Consider the following 26,456-nt stretch of genomic DNA (forward strand, 5'->3'; position numbering starts at 1 on the left):
TTATCTTGAGGATTACAATACCTAGTATCGAACTCCTCCAAATTATGGTGAATATGTGCCACTAGTGCACGTGTTGAACCATGGTCTTCTATGGAGATACCCTGGTAAGATTTTTTACTATTATGACATCGGTGCATCTTTTGCATACTTCTAAAACTAGTACATCATTGCTAACTATGAAGTTATTACTATGTTTTTCAACAGAAAATCCCGATGGATTGTGTGCCTCATCGGATGTATCTGAATGGTCGCCTTAGAGTTCTGAACATACTACCAGGTCAATCTAGGGAGCTCACCTGTGCATATCGGATTTCTAAAACCGGTGATCACATGCTCATCAAAGAATGGAAAAAGTGTTTGGAATTCACAAGGAGGTTCTTGGAAGTAACATTAAGCGAAAGGCAAGAATTGGAGACAGGATAATCTCCATTCTCCATAATGGAGAGTCAGATGCTATCTTGTTTTTTGCTATTTTATCTTAGAGAATGTAGTAGGTCCTAAGAGAATGTAGTAGGTCCTATGAGGTACAATATGTTTATTATGTGGTACAATGTGTTAGAATTGATGATGAGGAGTACTTGTGATTACGACTAGTGACCAATTTGCTATGTGATGTCATTGATGAAAATGATGATCTTGAAGAGGTGTTATATGACAATGATGTATTATGATGATAAGTTGTTAATGATATGGTGATGATGATATTTATTATATCATTGGGTGAAAGAACCACGGATTAGTTTCAAGTGGATGGACATCCACTTGAAACTAGTCCACGGTTCTTTCACCCCGTGATGTAATAACTCATTATGATGTAAAAACAATCTCTAAATTCCTGTTGTATGAAAACTTGTGTAAAGGTGTATGAATACAACATGAAATAAAAAAGAAATAAAATACGAAATAATAGTAGTAGCGCGGGAAGGGAGAAGCGCTACTACTAATTACCAGTAGCGCTCCTCCGGGAAATCGCTACTACTAAGTCGATTTAGCAGTAGTGTTGGTTGAGGCACGCAACTGCTAAGCTTTAGCTGTAGCGCCTTATCAGTAGCGCATCATCCTGTGCTACTGATAGGAAAAATACCCGCGCTACTGCTAGGGTTTTCCCTAGTAGTGGTTGAAGATGCCTACACATATGTACAATAGCATTGCATTCTCGTTGAACATAAAACTCAGGCTTTATCAGGCCCACTTCAGCTCATTTTGGGTTCGACAATCTATACTTACCCCCCTGCTTTGAGAAGTGCTACAATACTCCCTACACTTGGGGGTTATCGGTAGGCATTTTGTATAGGTTTGCGCGCTTAGTATCATTTCTTCCTAGGTTACCAAATTGACCTCTCTCCTCCTTAATTGCTTTTTTATATTAACCTTTTGCCTGTGTGGAATTCTTAGCACCTGTATACCGTGGGGCACTCGGAAGGTCCTTATAGAATCTTGAACAGATGATGTATAAGAGCATCTCCGATGAATGATGTATAAGGGCATCTCCAATAGTTATAAGAGAAGAGTAGGATATAGTAATAATATGGCATGCAATAGATGAGAAGAAGAGCAAAGTTGTATGTAGATTAACCGACACTCCTTGCACAAGCTTCAAGGCAAAATAGAGAACAATCATGTTTTTTCACCTCCTAATGGATGGCATGGACATTGTACAAACAAAATTTGATACAGCTTGTTGGAGATGTCCTAATACGCCAAGTGCTACAAAACTGCTTCTTAGGCATTTGGACCCCAAAACAGTGCTCCATCACATGATGTATCTCCAAATATTGATGCATTTTTAGTGCAGCCCAAATTTTGGCCCCAAGTGCTGCAAATATATAACAACCGTGTGATTGCCGCAAATCCCCAACCATGTAGCACACAGATGCAACCGATGACTGAAGTTTCACCATGTGGCGACTTTCCCTGCCGTGTCGGTGCCACTGCTAGTTCTGGACACCCTACCACCGCCACCCTGTTTTGCGCCGTCATGAACCACCGATGCCACCACCACCTCATCAGATCCAACTGTTTTGTCCGCCTCCTCAAGCCGCATCCCTGCCCGTTCGCTCGCACAAGTGGGCACCCTGTCGCTGTCCAATCCTGGCAGCCCCATCCCTACAGGTGTTGGATCGAGGACCACCATGCCCGGATCTATCATTCTGGACATTCAAAACCACATTACCCTGTCACCTCGTTGTGAGTCTATCACCATTGTCGCCTTATCATGCGTGATCGGAATACCGCCACACTGACATTTGCTAAGTAGGCGTATTTCTCGCTCTCGAGAGGGCGATCAACAAGGAGGACTAGGAAGGCCCCTCAAGGGTAGGGATGGCACCCGCAGGGTATGGGTATGGGTGGAGCTACCCCATACCCTTACCCGCCTACCCTGAGTTTACCCATCACCCATACCCATACCCGTCAAGGGTACAATTTTTTCCCATACCCGTCACCCGACAGAGTATATGGGTACCCACGGGTAAAAATACCCACGTTTACAACACATCAATTGAGTAGAAAATAGTTGTAAAAAAACATATAATCATAAATTATTAACACATTTTAAATAACAATGTACAACAACATATTCTCATACACAAAAATACTTGCCTATAAAGTGACATATAAAAATGTTAAACAACAACACATAAACATAAATAACAACACATATGCATACACTTTAAGTTCACGAAAAATCATGATAAATTATAAAGATAATTTGAATACACATTAGAGTTTTTACCTAGCGTGATTAGGAGGAGAAATGAATACATTGGGATATTAACGAAAACCCACATGTCAACATTTTAGATGGGTACATGGGTACGCGGGCATGGGTTATACGATCCCATACCCGTACCCTCTCTACCCGATGGGTATGATATTTTCCCATTTAAGTACCCATGGGTATTTTTTTGTCCCATACCCTTACCCTAATAGGGTTTTTACCCACAGGGTACGCAGGTAATGGGTACCCATTGCCATCCCTACTCAAGGGTGATCAAGTTCGAGTCGGCATTGAGTCTGATGACATTGACTAGAATATGCTCTCGCACGACACTGATGATGATGAGTAGTGTTTCTGTAGGAGTCTATTGAAGTACTTGCAATTTGCATGCTTATCTGTTGGGAAACATAGTAGAAAACAAAACAATTCACGCCTACGCACACCCAAGATCAATATGAAGATGCATAATAGGTTGTGGTCACGATCGTTACCATCACCGAGTTGCACGGAAGAAGATCGTGCCAGTGTAGATCGTACTTGAAGTCCCTTGAACTATAGATGAACGATCACTCAAACTACTTTACGAACCGCCCCTCGAACAGAAGACCGGAAGCACGACCTCTCCATAGATTACAAGCGTATATGCTTTACAATCTGGTAGCACTTCACCTTCTAGAGCTAATCGTCACTGAAGAATTAGAGGGATAAGAAAAGAACCACACAGGGCTTCTCTATTATGAAGAATAGAGAGAATTAGAACTAGATATAGTCTGGGTTAAACTAGATGAGAACTAGATCAAGAGAGAACTTGAGGAGGCTTCAAAACTTATATTCTAGGGGCTAGCCCTGCCCCTCTATTTATATGTTGAGTCCTGAGGTCGCAACATGGGGAGGGGGCCTCCCCAAAGTTGGTTTGGGACACAAGGAAGAGTCCTCCTCAGATTCCAGCATGAAATACCAAGGTTCCTGACGTTTCCGGAAATGCCACGGACCTCGGCGTCTGGCCCAGTACCAGACGCCAAGACCCTAGCATCTGGCCCAGGACCAGACGCTAGGGACCTTGGTGTTTGTCCCCTGCCTGATACGTCTCCAACGTATCTATAATTTTTTATTGTTCCATGCTATTATATTATCAATATTGGATATTTTATATTCATTTTATAGCAATTTTATATCATTTTTAGGGACTAACCTATTGACATAGTCCCCAGTGCCAGTTTTTGTTTTTGCTTGTTTTTTAACTTTGCAAAAAATCAATACCAAATGGAGTCCAAATGCCACGAAACTTTTTGGAGAATGTTTTCTGCCTAGAAGACACCCAGGAGGCCCAAGAGGTGCACCAGAGGGGCCCTATAGGGCCCACTAGGCACCAGGGCACGCAAGAGGCCCCTGGCGCACCCTAGTGGGTAGTGGGACCCACATGCACCCCCACAATTGACCTTCAGCTCTATAAATACTCTAAAATCCCCAAAACCCTAGGGGAGTCGAGAGAAAACAATTTCCATCGCCACAAGTTCCAGAACCATGAGATCCAATCTAGAGGCAAGGCCGGCCCTAAGGGGGGTAGGAGGGGCGGCCACCTTAGGCCCCCAAGTCGAGGGCCCCTCCACCCAGGTACGAAGTAGCCCAAGGACCAGGTCAACACGCCCAGCTAGCATTCAAACGGAATTACTGCATGTACATAAGGCAGCAGGCTCTGCGATGCTAGGTAGCTATGCACGCAAATCGCTCTTCTCAAACAGAATTACTGCATGTACGTAGATAGCCCACGATTCTAGGAGAATCAAGATCGTTCTTTCCTTCTGATTGCTATGATCTTTTTTAACACAAGATCTTTACAATCCCCAATTCCCCATTTTACTATTCCAAGTTCCAACAAGCCTATCACTCCGATCTCATGGATTCATGAATCGCAAGCGAGGCAGACATAGATGAACCCCTCTCCGGTATGTAGCCGTTGAACGCACACACGCTCGGGTGGCTAGACTACAACTTTGAGTGCCCACCATGAGAGGCAGCCCTCGCCTAGCGCCGGATCACCGACCGGCCGACGCCAATCCAAGGTATACCATATTTACCATTATGAAATTCAATCACTTGGAACTATACAAAATCGCCATCGTCCTAAAAAAATTCAACCGCATCTATTACAAATAATTAATTGGATCAAATTTTTTTCAAGCAAAGGGGCCACACGACCCCATTTTCATTGAGATAATGGAGTTTGGGATTAATTGGATCAATGTGATTGAATTTTAGTTTATAAGTACCAGGGTATAGATTTTAAACCCAAAGGATTCTTAGATTTGATTGAAATACTCCCATACGAATCATTGCAGGACTTCTTCTACATTTTATCTTCATTTGAGTTTAGTAGTCTTACGGATTGTCTTATGTGATCATATGCGCATTCACTCACATCATTGCAAATTCAAGATTTTTGGATTCCTGTAAAATTAATAAAGTTATGATATGTACCACACATTTTCTAATTTTATCTTTTTGCCTTTTAGAATCCATCCTTCCCCAAAAAATATATTTTTTCAAAATCAATCACGAATTAAACACGAAGAAGTGACCATATAGTTATATGCATGCAAAGCATTTGGCGCAAAAAAATGCATGCAAAGCATGCACCTCCTACTAGTATTATGGCCCCCTAAATTTTAGTTTCCCTCGGGCCCCCAAAATCTCAGGACCGGCCCTGTCTAAAGGCCTTCCCCGGCACTCTGCCGGAGGGGTCAACAATCACAGAGGGGTTCTTCATCATCACCCTTGCCCTCTGATGATGCGTGAGTAGTTTACTACAGACCCACGAGTCCGTAGGAAGTAGCTAGATGGCTTCTTCTCTCTTTTTGATCTTCAATACAATGTTCTCCTCGATGTTCTTGGAGATCTATTTGATGTAATGACTTTTTGCAGTGTGTTTGTTGGGATTCAATGAATTGTGAGTTTATGATTAGATCTATCCATGAATATCATTTGAGTCTTTGTTGAACTCTCTTATGCATGATTGTTATAGCCTCGTATTTCTTCTCCGAAACTTTGGTTTGATTTGGCCAACTAGATTATTTTTCTTGCCATGGGAAGAGGGCTTTGTGATGGGTTTGATCTTGCGGTGCTCAATCTCAGTGACAGAAGGAAAAGTGACATGCATGTATCGTTGCTATCTACTATATCTAAATAGGAACCCCCCCACTACTTGATTTCTCTGCACTCTCATGCATCCACGTCACCAAAATTATTTTCGGTCATTTGATTCACTATGGATGGCTCAGATCCTAAACTCGAATTGATCTCGGTGGTCCACGCGGTCATGCCCCTCGGGTTGACCTCCCTCGACCCCATGGAAGCGAAAGTGCACAGAAGCGAACCGTCGTCCTTGAGTGGAAACGTCCGTGCTTCATGAATCCCTAGCCGTCTCCCATTCCCCATCCCTTTCTCTCCCCAACGATAGAAAACCCCATGCGGGGACGGACACAGCAGAACGCAGCTTCATCTAGGGTTTGCAGCCACCGGCGGGGTAGAACCGGAGGCGATGGCGCGGCAAGATTGCAAGGTGATCGATGTAGAGGATGGGAGGACCCGCAGTTCAGCTCAGAGTACTCATGATTCTCTACAGGTAGGTCACCTCTCACCCCCCTCCATCCGGCCATGCGTAGGCTGGCCCGATCGGATCTTATCTAGGGTCTTTTTGAGGCGCAACATGATATACAAACAGCACCACGAGCCCTTCATTTTCTTCGTTTGATTCTATCCTTTGGGCCACCCGCTTCTGTTTACATTTTTCCTACTGTATTTGATTACCAATTAGGAAAGCCTCCGCTGCTGCTATGCTATACGTATGGAGATGATCTGTATGCTAGATCAAAGTTTCAATTAGTTTTTTTGCAGGGCCTTAAAACATCGACGTTTCCTATCTGCAATGATCTGAATGACTCCTAGCCCATGAAGCAGCGTGGTTGCCAAGCATGACATGACTGAATGCCCGATGGTCATGGTACGATCCGGTAGGTCCGTGCCTGATCTTGACTACTATTATATTTTTTAGGTTGCTTTTCTGCATATGTTTTTCTTGATATATTATTGTCAGTGCATAATTTATAGAATTTTTTTTGATCTTGCGGAAAATACTCTATGTTTGATATGTAGATTACTGGAACGTCTAGGAACCGCTCGATATGACAGCTTACACAAGAAGGTACATAATGAATTTGTGTAGGATAAACATTCTTGATGTTTTAAACAGCGACCATGTCCAATAATGTGTTGTTGGACCAACTACGGTCTTGAGGTTTGTGCCAAGATAATATGATTTCCATTCTCTGTCAATTTGTTACTGATATTATCTCATGAAAATTCTTGCCTATTAGGCTTAATACACAATTCTGTCATTTGTTACCCTGTTAAAGGAGAACGTAAACTTCTTCCAAAAGAATCATTTTTTCCATTTGCTACCTTCTGATTACACTACTAAGCGATTTGACCCTAAGTTCTCCCTTCCTAATTCTGTTGTTTCGCCATGTTTGCCAGACATGAAAAAACTATGGGGTTTGTTGTTATATAATAATAATTTCAGTTACCTACAATTACCCTATGTTAATTTGTGTTTCATCTGACATTTCATGCTAACATGCCTAGAAAAAATTAATGATATCCCACACCAATGTCCCGCAGCAACGCGCGGGGCATTATCTAGTTAAGTATAAAAAGATGGGGCCTATTCCTACATGAATAGATCTTGTCTACATCATGTCATCGTTCTTATTGCATTACTCCGTTTCTTCATGAACTTAATACACTAGATGCATGCTGGATAGCGGTCGATGTGTATAGTAATAGTAGTAGATGCAGGCAGGAGTCGGTCTACTAGTCTTGGACGTGATGCCTATATACATGACCGTTGCCATGGATATCGTCATAATTATTTGCTTTTCTATCAATTGCCCAACAGTGATTTGTTTACCCACTGTATGCTATTTTCTCGAGAGAAGCCTCAAGTGAAATCTACGGCCCTCGGATCTATTTCCTATCATATTATTTCCAAAATCTGTTAATCCAAAAATACCTTGTTGCACTTTTTCTTTATTTACTTTGTTTTGTGTTTTTGCTAGATTTATTTATCCAATCTCATACAATTTAATCTATCTCAATAGCGAGGAGGGATTGACAACCCCTCTTACGTGTTGGGTTGCAAGTATTTGTTACTTGCGTGCAGGTGTTTTTTACATAGTTTGGGTGGATCCTCCACTGGATTGATAACCTTGGTTTCATAACTGAGGGAAATACTTACCATTGTTGTGCTGCACCATCGTCTCCTCTTCGAGGAAATACCAACGCAGATACAAGCAATCACTGCCCTCCACAAAACTCCTTTTGCACTGACCTCAAGCCTCACGGGCCTTACCCTTTGGCCCTAGCCAAGGTGTCCTCGCACCAGAACATTTCTGGAAACATCTGAAACTCTTTCGAAACTCTCTCGAAACTATTTCTTGTATTCCCGGAACTATTCCAAGAATATTTTCTCATAACCCTTGCTCCACTAATACTCAGCAGATCGTGATTCCCTTAAGCTTGTGACCCTGTAGGTTCGGTAAAACATAGACATGAACGAAACCCCTTTGTTCAATGATCGATAGCGGAACCATGGACGTTCATATCGATCCCTATGATTACACGAATGACATTCGTGTGAACCTTTGGTTATCATGTGATGTTACCTTTGCTTTGCGATACTTCACAAAACCCGGGATGCATCAGTATCCTCCCAAGTCATCACATGCTCACTATACCATTATCCTCATTACCGATTTTGTTCTTCTTTCTCATTATCGTATTCTGGCATCCCCGTGATGAAGTCACATATGTCTGACCAGACAATGATGGATGCCGTAACATGGAGAGGTCCCTAAGAATATCTCTCCATCGTCGGAGGAGCAAATCCCACTCTCGAGTTATCTAGTCACTTGTCAAACTTTCCGATGAACCTGTAAGTTGTCGTTATGATCACTGTGTTACAGGTGACATTTGATCAACTCCAAAGTCCAACGTACGGTAAGAAGTGATTAGGTACTCTCATAATCTAAGGAGCAAAATCACACATTAACACTCCATGTTATCACAATTGATTACATACGTATCTCAATTCATAACAAACGAGTTTGGGTCGATTCAATATGATCGTTCTTCCAACGTCATAACCTCAATGTTGTTTTAGGACTATGTTACACATAGCAATATCCTAAGATCCAGAAAACATGATCACCAACAACACTTGATCTAGTCTTAGAGGCGAGACTAGAAACTTTATTTTATCCGTTTATAATTTCACACGTGCGTATAAAATTTACACTAAATCGCATATTCTAGGATCATAGAGGTTATAGCATGAATATAAACACTTAGATATGAATATGGAAGTATAATAATACAATATTATTGCCCCTGGGGCATATTTCCAACATTGGGTTTGAACATGTTTAGTTGTTTTAAGACAGTACAAACATAGATGCTCACACACACTCAACCCTGTGAACGCACAACCAACACAACATCTTGAGATTGATGAAGTGGACGGAAGGGCTGAAATAAATTCAGGAAAATACAACCATCAGTGCCAAGTCTAGGACTTGAACTAAAAAGGTAAAAAACTTGAAGGAAATATGCCCTAGAGGCAATAATAAAGTTATTATTTATTTCCTTATTTCATGATAAATGTTTATTATTCATGCTAGAATTGTATTAACCCGAAACATAATACATGTGTGAATACATAGACAAACATAGTGTCACTAGTATGCCTCTACTTGACTAGCTCGTGAATCAAAGATGGATAAGTTTCCTAGCCATGGACAAAAGAGTTGTCATTTGATTAACATGATCACATCATTAGGAGAATGATGTGATTGACTTGACCCATTCCATTATCTTAGCACTTGATCGTTTAGTATGTTGCTATTGCTTTCTTCATGACTTATACATGTTCCTATGACTATGAGATTATGCAACTCCCGTTTACCGGAGGAACACTTTGTGTGCTACCAAATGTCACAACATAACTGGGTGATTATAAAGGAGCTCTACAGGTGTCTCCAAAGGTACATGTTGAGTTGGCGTATTTCAAGATTAGGTTTTGTCACTCCGATTGTCGGAGAGGTATCTCTGGGCCCTCTCGGTAATGCACATCACTATAAGCCTTGCAAGCAATGTGGCCAATGAGTTGGTTACGGAATGATGCATTACATAACGAGTAAAGAGACTTACCGGTAACGAGATTGAACTAGGTATTGGATACCGACGATCGAATCTCGGGCAAGTAACATACCGATGACAAAGGGAACAACGTATGTTGTTATGCGGTTTGACCGATAAAGATCTTCGTAGAATATGTAGGAGCCAATATGAGCATCCAAGTTCCGCTATTGGTTATTGATCGGAAACACTTCTAGGTCATGTCTACATAGTTCTCGAACCCATAGGGTCCGCACGCTTAATGTTACGATGACAGTTTTATTATGAGTTTATAAGTTTTGACATACCGAAGGTTGTTCAGAGTCCCGGATGTGATCACGGACATGACGAGGAGTCTTGAAATGGTCGAGACATAAAGATTGATATATTGGACGACTATATTCGGACACGAAAGTGTTCGGGGTGATTTCGGAGAAAACCGGAGTGCCGGAGGGGTTACCGGAACCCCCGGGGAAGTATTGGGCCTTAGTGGGCCTGAGGGAAGAGAGAGGGCAGCAGCGCAGGAGGTGGAGCGCCCCCTCCCACGGGGAGTCCGAATTGGACAAGGGGAGGGGGCGCGGCCCCTCTTTCCCTCTCCCTCTCCCTCTCTTTCCTTCCCCCTTCCTCCTTCCTAGTTGGACTAGGAAAGGGGAGTCCTACTCCCACTAGGAGGAGGACTCCCCCCTCCTTGGCGCGCCCCCTAGGGCTGGCCGGCCTCCCCCTTGCTCCTTTATATACGGGGGTAGGGGGGCACCTCTAGACACACAAGTTGATCTTCGTGATCGTTCCTTAGCCGTGTGTGGTGCCCCCTCCACCATATTCCACCTCGGTCATATCGTAGCGGTGCTTAGGCGAAGCCTTGTGTCGGTAGAACATCATCATCGTCGCCACGCCGTCGTGCTGACGGAACTCATCCCCGACACCCTACTGGATCGGAGTTCGGGGATCGTCATCGAGCTGAACGTGTGCTGAACTCGGAGGTACCGTACGTTCGGTGCTTGGATCGGTCGGATCGTGAAGACGTATGACTACATCAACCGCGTTGTCATAACGCTTCCGCTTTCGATCTACGAGGGTACGTGGACAACACTCTCCCCTCTCGTTTCTATGCATCATCATGATCTTGCGTGTGCGTAGGAATTTTTTTGAAATTACTACGTTTCCCAACAGTGGCATCCGAGCCTAGGTTTTATGTGTTGATGTTATATGCACGAGTAGAACACAGGTGAGTTGTGGGTGATACAAGTCATACTGCTTACCAGCGTGTCATACTTTGGTTCAGCGGTATTTTTGGATGAAGCGGCCCGGACCGACATTACGCGTACGCTTACGGGAGACTGGTTTTACCGCCGTGCTTTGCACACAGGTGACTAGCGGGTGTCTGTTTCTCCAACTTTAGTTGAACCGAGTGTGGCTACGCCTGGTCCTTGCGAAGGTTAAAACATCACTAACTTGACGAACTATCGTTGTGGTTTTGATGCGTAGGTAAGATCGGTTCTTGCTCAACCCGTAGCAGCCACGTAAAATTTGCAACAACAAAGTAGAGGACGTCTAACTTGTTTTTGCAGGGCATGTTGTGATGTGATATGGTCAAGACGTGATGAGATATAAGTTGTTGTATGAGATGATCATGTTTTGTTGAAGTTATCGGCAACTGGCAGAAGCCTTATGGTTGTCTCTTTGTTGCATAAGATGCAAGTGCCAAATAATTGCTTTACTTTATCGCTATGCGATAGCAATAGTTGCAAGAGCAATAGTTGGCGAGACAACCATGTGACGACACATTGATATAGATCAAGATGATGAAGATCATGGTGTCGTGCCGGTAATGATAGAGATTATGACAGTACTTTGGAGATGGAGATCAAAGGCGCAAGATGATCCATATCATGTCACATATTTTGATTGCATATGATGTTTATATGTTATACATCTTATTCTGTTTTGTTTGACGGTAGCATTTTAAGATGATCTCTCACTAATTATCAAGAAGTGTTCTCCCTGAGTATGCACCGTTGTGAAAGTTCTTCGTGCTAAGACACCATGTGATGATCGGGTGTGATAGGCTCTACGTTCAAATACAACGGGTGCAAAACAGTTGCACATGCAGAATACTCAGGTTAAACTTGACGAGCCTAGCATATACAGATATGGCCTCGGAACACGGAGACCGAAAGGTCGAACGTGAATCATATAGTAGATATGATCAACATAGTGATGTTCACCATTGAAAACTACTCCATCTCACGTGATGATCGGACATGGTTTAGTTGATTTGGATCACGTGATCACTTAGATGACTAGAGAGATGTCTATCTAAGTGGGAGTTCTTAAGTAATATGATTAATTGAACTTAAATTTATCATGAACTTAGTCCTGGTAGTATTATGCAAATTATGTTGTAGATCAATAGCTTGCATTGTTGCTTTCATATGTTTATTTTGATATGTTCCTAGAAAAATTGTGTTGAAAGATGTTAGTAGCAATGATGCAGATTGGATCCGTGATCTGAGGTTTATCCTCATTGCTGCACAGAAGAATTATGTCCATAATGCACCGCTAGGTGATAGACCTATTGCAGGAGCAGATGCAGACGTTATGAACGTTTGGCTAGCTCAATATGATGACTACTTGATAGTTTAGTGCACCATGCTTAACGGCTTAGAATTGGGACTTCAAATACGTTTTGAACTTCATGCACCATATGAGATGTTCCAGGAGTTAAAGTTAATATTTCAAGCAAATACCCGAGTTGAGAGATATGAAGTCTCCAACAAGTTCTATGGCTAAAAGATGGAGGAGAATCGCTCAACTAGTGAGCATGTGCTCAGATTGTCTGGGTACTACAATCGCTTGAATCAATTGGGAGTTAATCTTCCAGATAAGATAGTGATTAACAGAATTCTCTAGTCACCATCACCAAGTTAGTAGAACTTTGTGATGAACTATAATGCAAGGGATGACGAAAACGATTCCCAAGCTCTTCGTGATGCTGAAATAGACGAAGGTAGAAATCAAGAAAGAGCATCAAGTGTTGATGATTGACAAGACCACTAGTTTCAAGAAAAGGGCAAAGGGAAAGAAAGGGAAATTCAAGCAGAATGGCAAGCAAGTTGTCACTCCCACGAAGAAGCCCAAAGCTGGACTAAAGCCTGAAACTGAGTGATTATACTACAAAGGAAATGATCACTGGAAACGGAAATACCCTGAATATTTGGTGGATAAGAAGGATGGCAAACTGAACAAGGGTATATTTGATATACAGGTTATTGATGTGTACCTTACTAGTGTTTATAGTAACCCCTGAGTATTTGATACTTGTTCGGTTGCTAAATATTAGTAACTCGAAATAGGAGTTACGGAATAAACAGAGACTAGTTGAGGGTGAAGTGACGATGTGTGTTGGAAGTAGTTCCAAGATTGATATGGTCATCATCACACTCTCCCTACACTTTCGAGATTTGTGTAGAACCTAAATAAATGTTATTTGGCGTTTGTGTTGAACATGAATATGATTTGATCATATTTATTGCGATACGGTTATCCATTTAAAGTCAAAGAATAATTGTTGTTCTGTTTACATGAATAAAACCTTCGATGGTCATACACCCATTGAAAATAGTTTGTTGGATCTTGATCGTAGTGATACACATATTCATAATATTGATGCCAAAAGATGCAAAGATAATAATGATAGTGCAACTTATTTGTGGCACTGCCATTTGGGTCATATCGGTGTAAAGCGCATGAAGAAACTCCATAAAGATGGATTTTCAGAATCACTTGGTTATGAATCATTTGATGCTTGCGAATCATGCCTTTTGGGCAAGATGACTAAAAATCCGTTCTCCGGAACAATGGAACGAGCTACTGACTTATTGGAAATAATACATACTGATGTATGTGATCCGATGAGTGTTAAGGCTCGCGGCGTGTATCGTTATTTTCAGACCTTCACAGATGATTTGAGTAGATATGGGTATATCTACTTGATGAAACATAAGTCTGAAACATTTGAAAAGTTCAAAGAATTTCAGAGTGAAGTGGAAAATCATCGTAACAAGAAAAATAAAGTTTCTACGATCTGATCATGGAGACGAATATTTGAGTTACGAGTTTGGTCTTCATTTGAAACAATGTGAAATAGTTTCGCAACTCACGCCACCTGGAACACCACAATGTAATGGTGTGTCCGAACGTCGTAATCATACTTTACTAGATATGGTGCGATCTATGATGTCTCTTATCGGTTTACCACTATCGTTTTGGGGTTATGCATTAGAGACAACTGCATTCACGTTTAATAGGGCACCATCTAAATCCTTTGAGACGACACTGTATGAACTATGGTTTAGCAGTAAACCTAAGCTGTCGTTTCTTAAAGTTTGGAGTTGCGATGCTTATATGAAAAAGGTTTTCAACCTGATAAGCTCGAACCCAAATCGGAGAAGTGCGTCTTCATAGAATACCCAAAGGTAACTATTGGGTACACCTTCTATCACAGATCCTAAGGCAAGTTATTCGTTGCTAAGATGGATCCTTTCTAGAGAAGAAATTTCTCTCGAAAGAAGTGAGTGGGAGGAAAGTAAAACTTGATGAGGTAACTGTACCTGCTCCCTTATTGGAAAGTAGTTCATCACATGAAACGGTTCCTGTGACAACTATACCAATTAGTGAGGAAGCTAATGATATTGATCATGAAACTTCAGATCAAGTTACTACTGAACCTCGTAGGTCTACCAGAGTAAGATCCGCACAAGAGTGGTACGGCAATCCTATTCTGGAAATCATGTTACTTGACCATGGCGAAGCTACGAACTATGAGGAAGCGATGATGAGCCCAGATTCCGCAAAATGGCTTGAGGCCATGAAATCTGAGATAGGATCCATGTATGAGAACAAAGTATGGACTTTGGTTGACTTGCCCGATGATCGGCAAGCCATCGAAAATAAATGGATCTTCAAGAAGAAGACTGATGCTGATGGTAATATAACTGTCTACAAAGCTCGACTTGTTGCAAAAGGTATTCGACAAGTTCAAGGAGTTGACTACGATGAGATTTTCTCACCCGTAGCGATGCTTAAGTCTGTCCAAATCATGTTAGCAATTGCCGCATTTTATGATTATGAAATTTGGCAAATGGATGTCAAAACTACATTCCTGAATGGATTTCTGGAAGAAGAGTTGTATATGATGCAACCAGAAGGTTTTGTTAATCCGAAAGGTGCTAACAAAATGTGCAAGCTCCAGCGATCCATCAATGGACTGGTGCAAGCATCTCAGAGTTGGAATATACGCTTTGATGAGTTGATCAAAGCATATGGTTTTATACAGACTTTTGGAGAAGCCTGTATTTACAAGAAAGTGAGTGGGAGCTCTGTAGCATTTCTAATATTATATGTGGATGACATATTGTTGATTGGAAATGATATAGAAATTCTGGATAGCATGAAAGGATACTTGAATAAGAGTTTTTCAAAGCAAGACCTCGTTGAAGCTGCTTACACATTGAGCATCAAGATCTATATAGATAGATCAAGACGCTTGATAAGATTTTTCAATGAGTACATACCTTGATAATTTTTTTGAAATAGTTCAAAATGGAATAGTCAAAGAAGGAGTTCTTGCCTGTGTTGCAAGGTGTGAAGTTGAGTAAGACTCAAGACCCGACCATGGCAGAAAATAGAAAGAGAATGAAAAGTCATTCCCTATGCCTCAGTCATATGTTCTATAAAGTATGCTATGCTGTGAACCAGACCTATTGTATACCTTGCTCTGTGTTTGGCAAAGGAATACAATTTTGATCTAATAGTAGATCACTGGACAACGGTCAAGAATATCCTTAGTGAGGACTAAGAAGATGTTTCTCGATTATGGAGGTGATAAAAGAGTTCGTCGTAAAGAGTTACATCGATGCAAACTTTTACACTAATTCAGATGACTCTAAGTCTCAATCTGGATACATATTGAAAGTGGGAGCAATAATCTAGAGTAGCTCTGTGCAGAGCATTGTAGACATAGAATATTTGCAAAATACATACGGCTCTGAATGTGATAGACCCGTTGACTAAACTTCTCTCACGAACAAAACATGATCATACCTTAGTACTCTTTTGGGTGTTAATCACATAGCAATGTGAACTAGATTTTCGACTCTAGTAAACCCTTTGGGTGTTGATCACATGACGATGTGAACTATGGGTATTAATCACATACAGATGTGAATATTGATGTTGAATCACATGATGATGTGAACTAGATTATTGACTCTAGTGCAAGTGGGAGACTGAAGGAAATATGCCCTAGAGGCAATAATAAAGTTATTATTTATTTCCTTATTTCATGATAAATGTTTATTATTCATGCAAGAATTGTATTAACAGGAAACATAATATATGTGTGAATACAGAGACAAACATAGTGTCACTAGTATGCCTCTACTTGACTAGCTCGTGAATCAAAGATGGTTAAGTTTCCTAGCCATGGACAAAAGAGTTGTCATTTGATTAACGGGATCACATCATTAGGAGAATGATGTGATTGACTTGACCCATTCCGTTAGCTTAGCACTTGATCGTTTAGTATGTTGCTATTGCTTTCTTCATGACTTATACATGTTCCTATGACTATGAGATTATGCAACTCCCGTTTACCGGAGGAACACTTTGTGTGCTACCAAACGTCACAACATAACTGGGTGATTATAAAGGAGCTCTACAGGTGTCTCCAAAGGTACATATTGAGTTGGCGTATTTCGAGATTAGGTTTTGTCACTCCGATTGTCGGAGAGGTGTCTCTGGGCCCTCTCGGTAATGCACATCACTATAAGCCTTGCAAGCAATGTGGCCAATGAGTTGGTTACGGAATGATGCATTACGTAACGAGTAAAGAGACTTACCGGTAACGAGATTGAACTAGGTATTGGATACCGACGATCGAATCTCGGGCAAGTAACATACCGATGACAAAGGGAACAACGTATGTTGTTATGCGGTTTGACCGATAAAGATCTTCGTAGAATATGTAGGAGCCAATATGAGCATCCAGGTTCCGCTATTGGTTATTGACCGGAAACAATTCTAGGTCATGTCTACATAGTTCTCGAACCCGTAGGGTCCGCACGCTTAACGTTACGATGACAATTTTATTATGAGTTTATAAGTTTTGATGTACCGAAGGTTGTTAGGAGTCCCGGATGTGATCACGGACATGACGAGGAGTCTCGAAATGGTCGAGACATAAAGATTGATATATTGGACGACTATATTCGGACACTGGAAGTGTTCCGGGTGATTTCGGAGAAAACCGGAGTGCCGGAGGGGTTACCGGAACCCCCCGGGGAAGTATTGGGCCTTAGTGGGCCTGAGGGGAGAGAGAGGGCAGCAGCCCAGGAGGTGGCACGCCCCCTCCCATGGGGAGTCCGAATTGGACAGGGGGAGGGGGGCGCGGCCCCTCTTTCCCTCTCCCTCTCCCTCTCTTTCCTTCCCCCTTCCTCCTTCCTAGTTGGACTAGGAAAGGGGAGTCCTACTCCCACTAGGAGGAGGACTCCCCCCTCCTTGGCGCGCCCCCTAGGGCCGGCCGGCATCCCCCCTTGCTCCTTTATATATGGGGGCAGGGGGGCACCTCTAGACACACAAGTTGATCTTCGTGATCGTTCCTTAGCCGCGTGCGGTGCCCCCCTCCACCATATTCCACCTCGGTCATATCGTAGCGGTGCTTAGGCGAAGCCCTGCGTCGGTAGAACATCATCATCGTTGCCACGCCGTCGTGCTGATGGAACTCATCCCCGACACGCTGCTGGATCGGAGTCCGGGGATCGTCATCGAGCTGAACGTGTGCTGAACTCGGAGGTACCGTATGTTCGGTGCTTGGATCGGTCGGATCGTGAAGACGTACGACTACATCAACCGCGTTGTCATAACGCTTCAGCTTTTGGTCTACGAGGGTACGTGGACAACACTCTCCCCTCTTGTTGCTATGCATCACCATGATCTTGCGTGTGCGTAGGAATTTTTTTGAAATTACTACGTTTCCCAACAAAACTATGTACACGTACAGTCGCGAGGAGCTGCACTCCCACGACACGGATATACTACACTAGTCTACGACCGGCCGCACTGATCCCTTTGTCTTCCCCATGTCCGGCAGCCCACTAACCGGACTGCCTAGAATACCAGAGGCATATTCTTTCCTCATATCTTCCCTATGTCCGGCTACGTCGCTCATCGGAGTAGCAAAGAGGGTGCTTCAGTCGGAGGGTAAGGTGCTTCCGTGGAGCCCAGAAGGGTGTGCCTAGGATGGTTTGAGATAAAGACCGGACAGGTCACCGGTTGTGCAAGCTGGCGACGCGCCGGCGGTGGCCTCCATGGGATACAAGTGGCAGTGGCCTCCCATGTTCTACTTCTCCTCGATGATAGCGGCGGTCGCTGACGTGCCAGCCGCGACCTCGACATCATATGCATAGCCGTCTTCTTTCTCTGCTTGCATGGCGTGGCTACGTGCGCGTCGACGTTGGATGGCGCGGTACGACGCGATGTCGTAGACGACAGCGACGATGCCCGTGCCGCCGTGCTCCCCGACGTGCCGGCCCGAAGCAACTCGCCACTCCTCCCGTGAGCTGGCTTGGAGCGGCAGTTGCTCCATCAGGCTTGGAGGTGGTGCTCATATCCGGCGGGCTTGGCGGGTCACCTAGCCGGCTTTTATGCCGGAGAACTGCTCTTCCGGCTCGTCGGATGCCATCGAAAGAGTGAAGAAAATGGTGGAATGAGGAGATGGGGAGCAACTGAGTGGTGTGATTCTTGCCCGGCGTCTGACCTCGTTTAAATAGAGGGCGGGCGGGAGGAGCCTGCCCCGATGTTGCGTTTAATGCAGGCCTGCTAGTGAACAAACGTCTGGCCGGAGTAGGTTTCTCGGCTTCCACGCGAGTTTAGTGGAGGCGTTTGAATGTGGCGAGGAGGCGTGTTCAGTCGAACATGCACCGGGCAGCGCCCTTGGTCGGCGCACCACTTCAATGACAAAGGCAGTGAGAGGTCGCGTCTGCCTTGAGCCGCCTTCGATGTGGAGCGGCGCACTCTAGAGCCGCATGAATGCGGGCAGCTGGGCGACAGGCGGGAAGCGCGCGCGGGCGGGCTGGGAGGTGGGAGATTTTTGGTGGGTCAGGGCGGTTAGAAGCGGGCGTGCAAGCGGTCCGGAGTCCCGCAAACCTTCCCCATGTTTATCTATGGTTTGCAGGAGAAAACCCGTCTGGACCACGCCGCAGACCGATACAAGTCCGTGTTGGAAGGCTTCTGTGATCGGACAATGCGGTCTGAACGGATGCGGGAGGTTTGAAGTGGAGATGCCGTAATGCCATTTCGCGAGTCCTTCGAGCTGCCACATACCTCCATATGGAAATGACGCTTAGGCCATGGCAAATAAATAATCTAAGATTTTTTTTTCCATACAACTGAATGTGATAACAACTCATGGCCTCTTTGATTCGCAGGATTTTTAAAATGCAGCAACAAGAAAAATGTAGGAATAGAGTGTTATGTCCTCTTATATCATATGAGATTTGAAAAAGTATTTGATAGCACAGGAAAAACAAAGGAATTTTATAAAGAAGTTTGAGGGCTCCTTTGATACAAAGGAATTCCATAGGATATTTACATGATTTGGACCCTTAGAATTCTTTTCTATGATAGTCGTTTGATTTGTAGGATTGAAATCCTTAGAATTTTCCCCATAGAATTTATTTGTACTACATTTTGAAGGAAACTTGCCATCTACCGAATGAGATGTCCAACAACTCAACATGTGTAGAAACCCTACTCGCACACGGATCATGGTGTAGTGCCAGTTGGATCTCCGAGCAGTCGGCGGCTGTTTTTTTTAATGCGCCAGCAACATCGATGGGGCCACATGGAGGCATGATGGACGACGCGTGGGGAAAGCCTCCAAATCCCAGTCCGGTGCCGGTAGATCGGAGCAGGTGCCTGGCTTCTTGGCGAGTTTGTGCCGTGCGTGTTGACTCTGGGTGCTCTTTGCCAATGCCCCCGAGCCCAAGGCAGCACATCCCCCCCTGCCTCTTTGCCAAGCCACCGAACGATGCACAACTTTGCTTCCCGATCGCTTTCTACGCGATGAAACTCGCCCCGAAAGCAGCGGAATTCGGTGCTTTCGTGGTCTGGTTCTAGTCGACCACAACCGTTGATTTCGCAAAGCCCGGACGAACGCGTAACGGGCATACGGCACAGTACGACTTCGTTCCGCTGCTTCTGTGGTTGGACGCGTGCGTTCCATCCATCGTCCTCATTTCTCTCCCCTCCCCCACCCCCCACCCCACCCCCACCTGGACGCCGAATCACCAAAAAGTAGTGCTGGGAGTTCTCTCGAGAGCCAGCAAGGAAGGCAGCGCGGAGGCCAGGCCACCGTCGCGTGGCTTCCCACCACCACCCCATCGGATCCCGCGGCGCGCAGATCCGCCAGCCCCGGCAATGGCTTCCACGCCGGCGGACGGAGCAGGCGAGCCGGTGGAGGCCAAGGGCAAGGGCAAGGAGGAGGGGGAGAAGAAGAAGGCGGGAGGAGGGGTGCTGGGGAGGATGTGGCGCGGCCTCTTCGGCGGCCGCGAGGACTACGAGAAGCGCCTGCAGTACCTGTCCAAGGAGGAGGCCGCCGTCCACGCGCGGATGCGCCGCCGGACCCAGTTCTCCCGCCGCACCGTCCGCAACATCATCGTCCTCTCCGTCATCGCCGAGGTCGCCGAATCCCCTAACCATCCCGCTCTTTGTTCCTTCACGAATTTACTACGCGTATGTATGCTATCTGAGATGATCATGGTCTGGTCCAGCGGCTGCGGATGCGCCTAGGTTTGGATTCGCGGCGATTCCATCCGTTCACGCTCGGAGATTTGGCTGTCTCAATGCTTTTTCAGTCTAACGTTGGGAGTTTTTCCTTTCCGTGTTTCTGTGCGTGCGCGTACGCGGTCGTGTGCGAGATTGGGAACATGCGGTTGTAGTGTTATATTTTCCCCGGAGGTTAAAAGCGAATCAGCTTTATTGGAATGAAGTAGACAGAGTGCTTTCATAGTTAGGGATCATCCATGGTGATTAGACATGGCCAGTTGGCCACATGGGCGGATAAACTGGGAATAGATGCACATATTTTAGAGTAGATCTTCTTACTGGGAATAGACGCACAGATTTTGGCTATGATTGTCCTGTCAGATACTCATGTTCACAACTCAATGCTATTTGCGAGTTCCTTTCCTTTTGTAGTTATTACTGTGAATTTGAGAAGTTTATGCAAGCCTTTTGTGCACTTGCCCAAAATGTTCAGTTGTGTGCTACTATTTTCAAAGTAGAAATTAATGTATGTTTAATTATATGCTTAGATTGTCAATGCATAAGAAACCAATGCTGCGCAATCTGCGTATTTGCAGGAACATTATTTATAATCTATACTAGTTGCAGTTTGGTGTATTTGAGGTTTCATTAGAACAACAGTAAGTAGGATTACCGAGACGGTTTATTTTTTGAGTATCTGCCGAAAAGGAAACACTGGTTTCCTCTTAAGCTGTGGTGAGAGTCTGTTTTGGGGATTCACAGTTTGCCTCTGCGCTCCTCTAGTTATGTGAATTATTGAGTTCTGCACTTCTATGGGTTACAGTTATCTTAGACCAGTAATTGCAATTTTTGTACTAAATATCCAGCAAGCAATTTGTGCCTTCTTAATAGTTAGGTCCTATTCTCAGGCTGTAGCTGTTGGTTATGCTATCATGATGACAAGAGACGAAGATCTCACTTGGCAAATGAGGGCAATTCGAGTGCTGCCTATGTTTGTTTTGCCTGCCATATCGTCTGTGGTATATTCAGCAGTTGTAAACTTCACAAGGATGCGTAAGTACTTGAAACCCCTGTCAGAATTCATAATTAGTGATCCTCATATTTGGACTTTTTTTGTAATTTTTTAATTATTCTTAGTTAGTCCTGCATTGCTGCTCTCATCCTGTCATGTTTATATGATTATGTGTCGAATGTGACTTCTGTAAACTATATCTTTGGCTTTAATATTGTGAAGTATAGACCACTATGTTTTCTTTGGGTGCAGATCAACAGTATGTCGTAGTCTGGCACACTATTGTACTTGTCCACAAATGTCGGTGTGAACTATATTTTTAAGTTTCTGGTTTGAATTAAAATAATTAAACTAATTTCCATTCTTTTCATTTCTGATAAGTATGCAATACAAAACAGTTTACAATATATGTATGCACTGGCACACATAGCATTTTCACCTCTTTGCACATATTTTAGTTGTGGCGCTTCTAGTTTGACTCACACAAGTCTCTTTACTTTCACTTGTGTGCAATCTTGTCAGAGGTGATAGATTTCCTTTAGTTTTACCTATCTTCCTAAAATGGTTATGCTTCTAGCAAAAGGATTGTTGTGGGGTTTGACTTCAGAGGTTGTAATATGTAGCTTGTCTTACAGAACTTATGTTCATGCTTTATAATGCGAACTTTGCATTTTAGCTGGAATGCTGGTTTGTTTATTCTTTTCTTTTGTCGTTCTGGAATTTGATGGCAGTCAAAGTGTGTGTTGAATTGCTTGGGACTCAGATAAGTGTAAATAATATCTCCATGAAAGTGGTTGTTGTCCCCCTGGATCCTATTTATCCGAATGGAAATATGGTGTGATTAATTTTAGCTGAAAGCAATCTTAGGAAGTGAAGATGGAAGCAGGGATTATCGGTTGTCTTTATTGCCAATTCTATTGAAGTCTTGCACGTTAATCATCTTTCATATTTTTGTACAGTGGCGAGATATATTCCCTCCGTTCACAAATATAAGACGTTCTAACCTTTTTGTGAATCGGATGTATGTAGACACGTTTTAGTGTGCTTGTTCACTCATTTCAGTCCGTACGTAGTCCATATTGAAATATCCAAAACATCTTATATTTGTGAACTGAGGAGTATTTGGCAAATTATTAACACTCTATTTGGCATAACTGCTACTCCCTCCGTTCCTAAATGTAAGTCTTTGTAGAGATTCCACTAGGTGGACTACATACGGAGCAAAATGAATGAATCCACACTTAAAATGCATCTATATACATCCGTATCTAGTTCATAGTGGAATCTCTACAAAGACTTATATTTAGGAACGGAGGGAGTATATCACAACAAATATTGATAGTTGCATGATTGCTTGACATGTTAAAGTGTTGGAGATTTGAATCTTCTCATGTCTAAATTTGCATGCTTGTTCTGATACACAAATGACAAATGGACAACGTTCTTTTTGCTAGGAAGGATCTTGGCACTCATGTTATCTTGTGATATGTACTCCCTCCGTCCGAAATTACTTGTCGCATAAATGGATGAAAACGGATGTATCTAGAATTTAAATACATCTAGATACATTCATTTCTCCGACAAGTATTTCCGGACGGAGGGAGTATTAATATGTTAATCTTGTCCAGTACTAACCTATATGATTTATTATCTTATCAGTACACCTTGTTAGTATCATTGAATTACTTCCCTGTGTTCACAGTTGAACGGAAAGATGAGAAAACACTTGAAAAGTTGAGAGCTGAAAGGAAAGCGAAGATTGATGAACTGAAAGAACGGACGAATTATTACCTTACCCAACAGCTTATCCAGGTAAGCGGTCATTGGTCTAGCCATTGAGTTCATTACTTGGGATAGAATTTTATCATGGCATTGACACAACAGTACTAAATGATGACAAAGTGTATCCCAACTTGAACATGTGCAGAAATATGATCTTGATCCAGCTGCAAAAGCTGCTGCAGCTTCGGTTTTGGCATCTAAGCTGGGGGCGGATTCTGGCTTAAGAGTACATCTTGGGGAAGAACCAAATTCTGATGCAGCAGTGGTTATGAGCAACAATGCTGAGATATTGCCATCAGATGGGCTGAGAAACAGGAAGCAACCCAATGCAAGAGTCAGCAGGACTGGTAGCACTACAGCTGCTCATACTTCGGCACAAGGTGCTGAATCTAACCCAGCTCTTAATGCTGGCCTGGAAAACGTACAGTCTACAAGGGTTGTAGAACATTATCAAGGCTCTGGGGCAAGTGATGGTGGATGGGTTGCAAAAATCGCTGCCTTACTTGTTGGGGAGGACCCATCACAGTCGTACGCTTTGATCTGTGGCAATTGCCATATGCATAATGGTATGTATGAGAAACAAAACTCTTTGACCTTTTTAGCTACTCCCTCTGTCTCAATATGCAAGACGTTTTTTGACACTAGATAGTGTAAAAAAAAAGTCTTACATTTTGAGGCAGAGGGAGTATTTCCTTAGAAAGAATGGACACGTGACCTACCCAACTTACTAATGTGCAGGTTTGGCCCGGAAGGAAGATTACCCACACATTACATACTATTGCCCACATTGTCATGCTCTAAACACATCAAAGAACTTGATGGGGCAATACTCAGGCTCCAACTCAGGCCCATCGACCCCAGTTGCTCCTGCTGATGTGATATCTCCAACTCAGGCCCGGAAGGAAGAACACGCAGAGAAGGAAGTGGAGGCAAGTTGATGCCGGTCCGTACTATTACTGTTGATATTTGTGAGATTAGTTCATATCGCCGTGTTTGAACTGGTTTGAGCCGCAGATGTAGCACTGTTGTAAAATTGGAAATAGGTGACCTATATGATCCACAGCAAAACCAGTACAATAATTATTTAGCCAGTTTGTCCATGAACACACTTGAGAGGACGAGTTTTGTTGGCAATGGGCACTGCCGGAGTGGAGAATGGCAACGTGCTGCCTGGCAAGTCGAGGTTGGAAAGCTATGAGGTGGAGGCGAACAGGTGAGATCAGTCGGGTGATGTTGCAACATGGTGGTGGTGTAAAAACATAGATATGATCGATGCTTCTATTTTACCCATATTTGTGTGGCAGTTGCTCCATTGGAGATGCGGAAATTTTGACAGTGTTTGGACATTTACGGTCACAGCTTCTTTTTGTAATCTTGATAGCGTTATGTTTCGCTGACTGATGTCTCGTGTCCTTGGCGCGATGATTCTTCAACTTGTAGTTTCGTTTTGCCTGGGCTTAAGCTGGGTTAGTGGGTTGTATGCTACTGCTTGCGAGTTGGATGATGTGGGAAGTGTGGACCGACTGCTCAGTAACCTGTTTACTCTTCAGGGTTGTCGTGTCATCAGATGAGAATGGACTCAAGCCTCGCCCCCGCTACAATAGAACATCATCATCTTAACATCCCATTACTTTTTTTCAGATTTTCTTGAACTTTCAAACATGGTTTCCGTGAAGTTTTCTTTGAATTTGGTTTCCGTATGATATTCACACTGGTGCACACTGAATTTAATTTTTTTGAGAAAAAACACAGCAACGGGGTTAGACGTATTGGCACCGTTGGCTGAGTCCAAGTTTTTTTTTTAAGACGATCTCGCGAAGCTTTTATTAAGTCGTCACAATGTTTACAGGGACAAAAGGAAGATTTTCGGGATGGCTTAACCAGACATGGCGGACAACCCCTACAGAAAGTGCATGCTTCGCTAAATTGCGAGCCTCAAAATTTGAGCTCCTGAATTCATGGCTAAACTTACAAAAATCAAAAGACGATGAGTGATCTATTATTTCATGTATGATTGCTCCGTACCGAGGGGCATTTTCCTTCGTAATGTCTTCAACCACCACTTTGCAGTCGGAAGCCACATAGATCCTCCGCAGATATAAGTCATGTGATAAAGCAAGTGCTTCTCGAATAGCCAATGCTTCAAGTGTTTTCGGTTTTGAAACATATCTGAATACCAGGGCTGAGGCTCCCAAGAACGCTCCAGCGGCGCTCCTGCTTATCGCACCCACGGCGCCGTATATTCTGTATTAAGGTACCGCAGCATCAACATTTACTTTTGCACTGTTCGCTACCGGCGGCTGCCAAACGGTAGCTCTTGGGGCTTTCGCTACCGCTGGCTTCGACGACACTGTATTCAAAACTTGAAGCTCGGTCAAGTATCATGTGATGAAGCTGTGAATTGATAACGGTGACCGGAAGATATCCTCATGGATTGCTTTCCTTCTCGCTTCCCAGATTGCCCATGAAGTGACAACAAGCCGCACAAAAGCTTCCTTGCCTAGTATCTCATGTAGTGCAAAAAGCCAATCCTTCGGGCTCTCCTCTTGTCGATCAACTAGTGTTGCACGAGCTGTTCAGGAGCCAAAGCCCAAACACTGCTGGACATCGGACAAGTAAGTAGCGCATGTCTTCATGTGTCCCTCGCCCCGCAGAGGTTACATGTATCCTCTGTCGACATATGACGGTGCATCAACAGCTCACCAGTAGGCATGGACTGCCTAGCTAGCCTCCACATGAACATCCTGAGCTTTGATGGTACTTGAATGTGCCAGATGCTGCTCCATTGCTTGCTTTCATGCTGAACATACAACGATCCCTCAGCCTCATGCAACCATGCCTCTCGATTTAGTTTTGTCCTCAAGATCATACGGTATGCCAAGCTAACAC

At 43.6% G+C, this 26,456-nt stretch overlaps 1 protein-coding gene across 1 annotated transcript; it reads left to right on the top strand.

The window, feature by feature from the left end:
* The first annotated feature begins 20,267 nt into the window (after positions 1-20,267).
* Positions 20,268-25,045, top strand: LOC119321978 (uncharacterized protein At2g24330-like). Its single transcript, XM_037595480.1, has 5 exons — positions 20,268-20,686; positions 21,682-21,826; positions 23,488-23,597; positions 23,713-24,133; positions 24,306-25,045. Exons 1-5 carry the CDS (start codon positions 20,426-20,428, stop codon positions 24,503-24,505), a joined length of 1,137 nt encoding a protein of 378 aa, XP_037451377.1. The 5' UTR covers positions 20,268-20,425; the 3' UTR covers positions 24,506-25,045.
* The last annotated feature ends 1,411 nt before the right edge of the window (positions 25,046-26,456 follow it).

This window comes from Triticum dicoccoides, chromosome 6B (assembly GCF_002162155.2).
Source record: "Triticum dicoccoides isolate Atlit2015 ecotype Zavitan chromosome 6B, WEW_v2.0, whole genome shotgun sequence".
Lineage (NCBI taxonomy): Eukaryota > Viridiplantae > Streptophyta > Magnoliopsida > Poales > Poaceae > Triticum > Triticum dicoccoides.

What these genes read in the sequence shown, in the direction of transcription:
- LOC119321978 (XM_037595480.1), top strand. Translation starts at nt 20,426, where the DNA reads ATGGCTTCCACGCCGGCGGACGGAGCAGGCGAGCCGGTGGAGGCCAAG. An exon ending in TCCTCTCCGTCATCGCCGAG is followed by an intron (nt 20,687 to 21,681) that starts GTCGCCGAATCC and finishes TCCTATTCTCAG; the next exon opens with GCTGTAGCTGTTGGTTATGC. An exon ending in CAATTGCCATATGCATAATG is followed by an intron (nt 24,134 to 24,305) that starts GTATGTATGAGA and finishes ACTAATGTGCAG; the next exon opens with GTTTGGCCCGGAAGGAAGAT.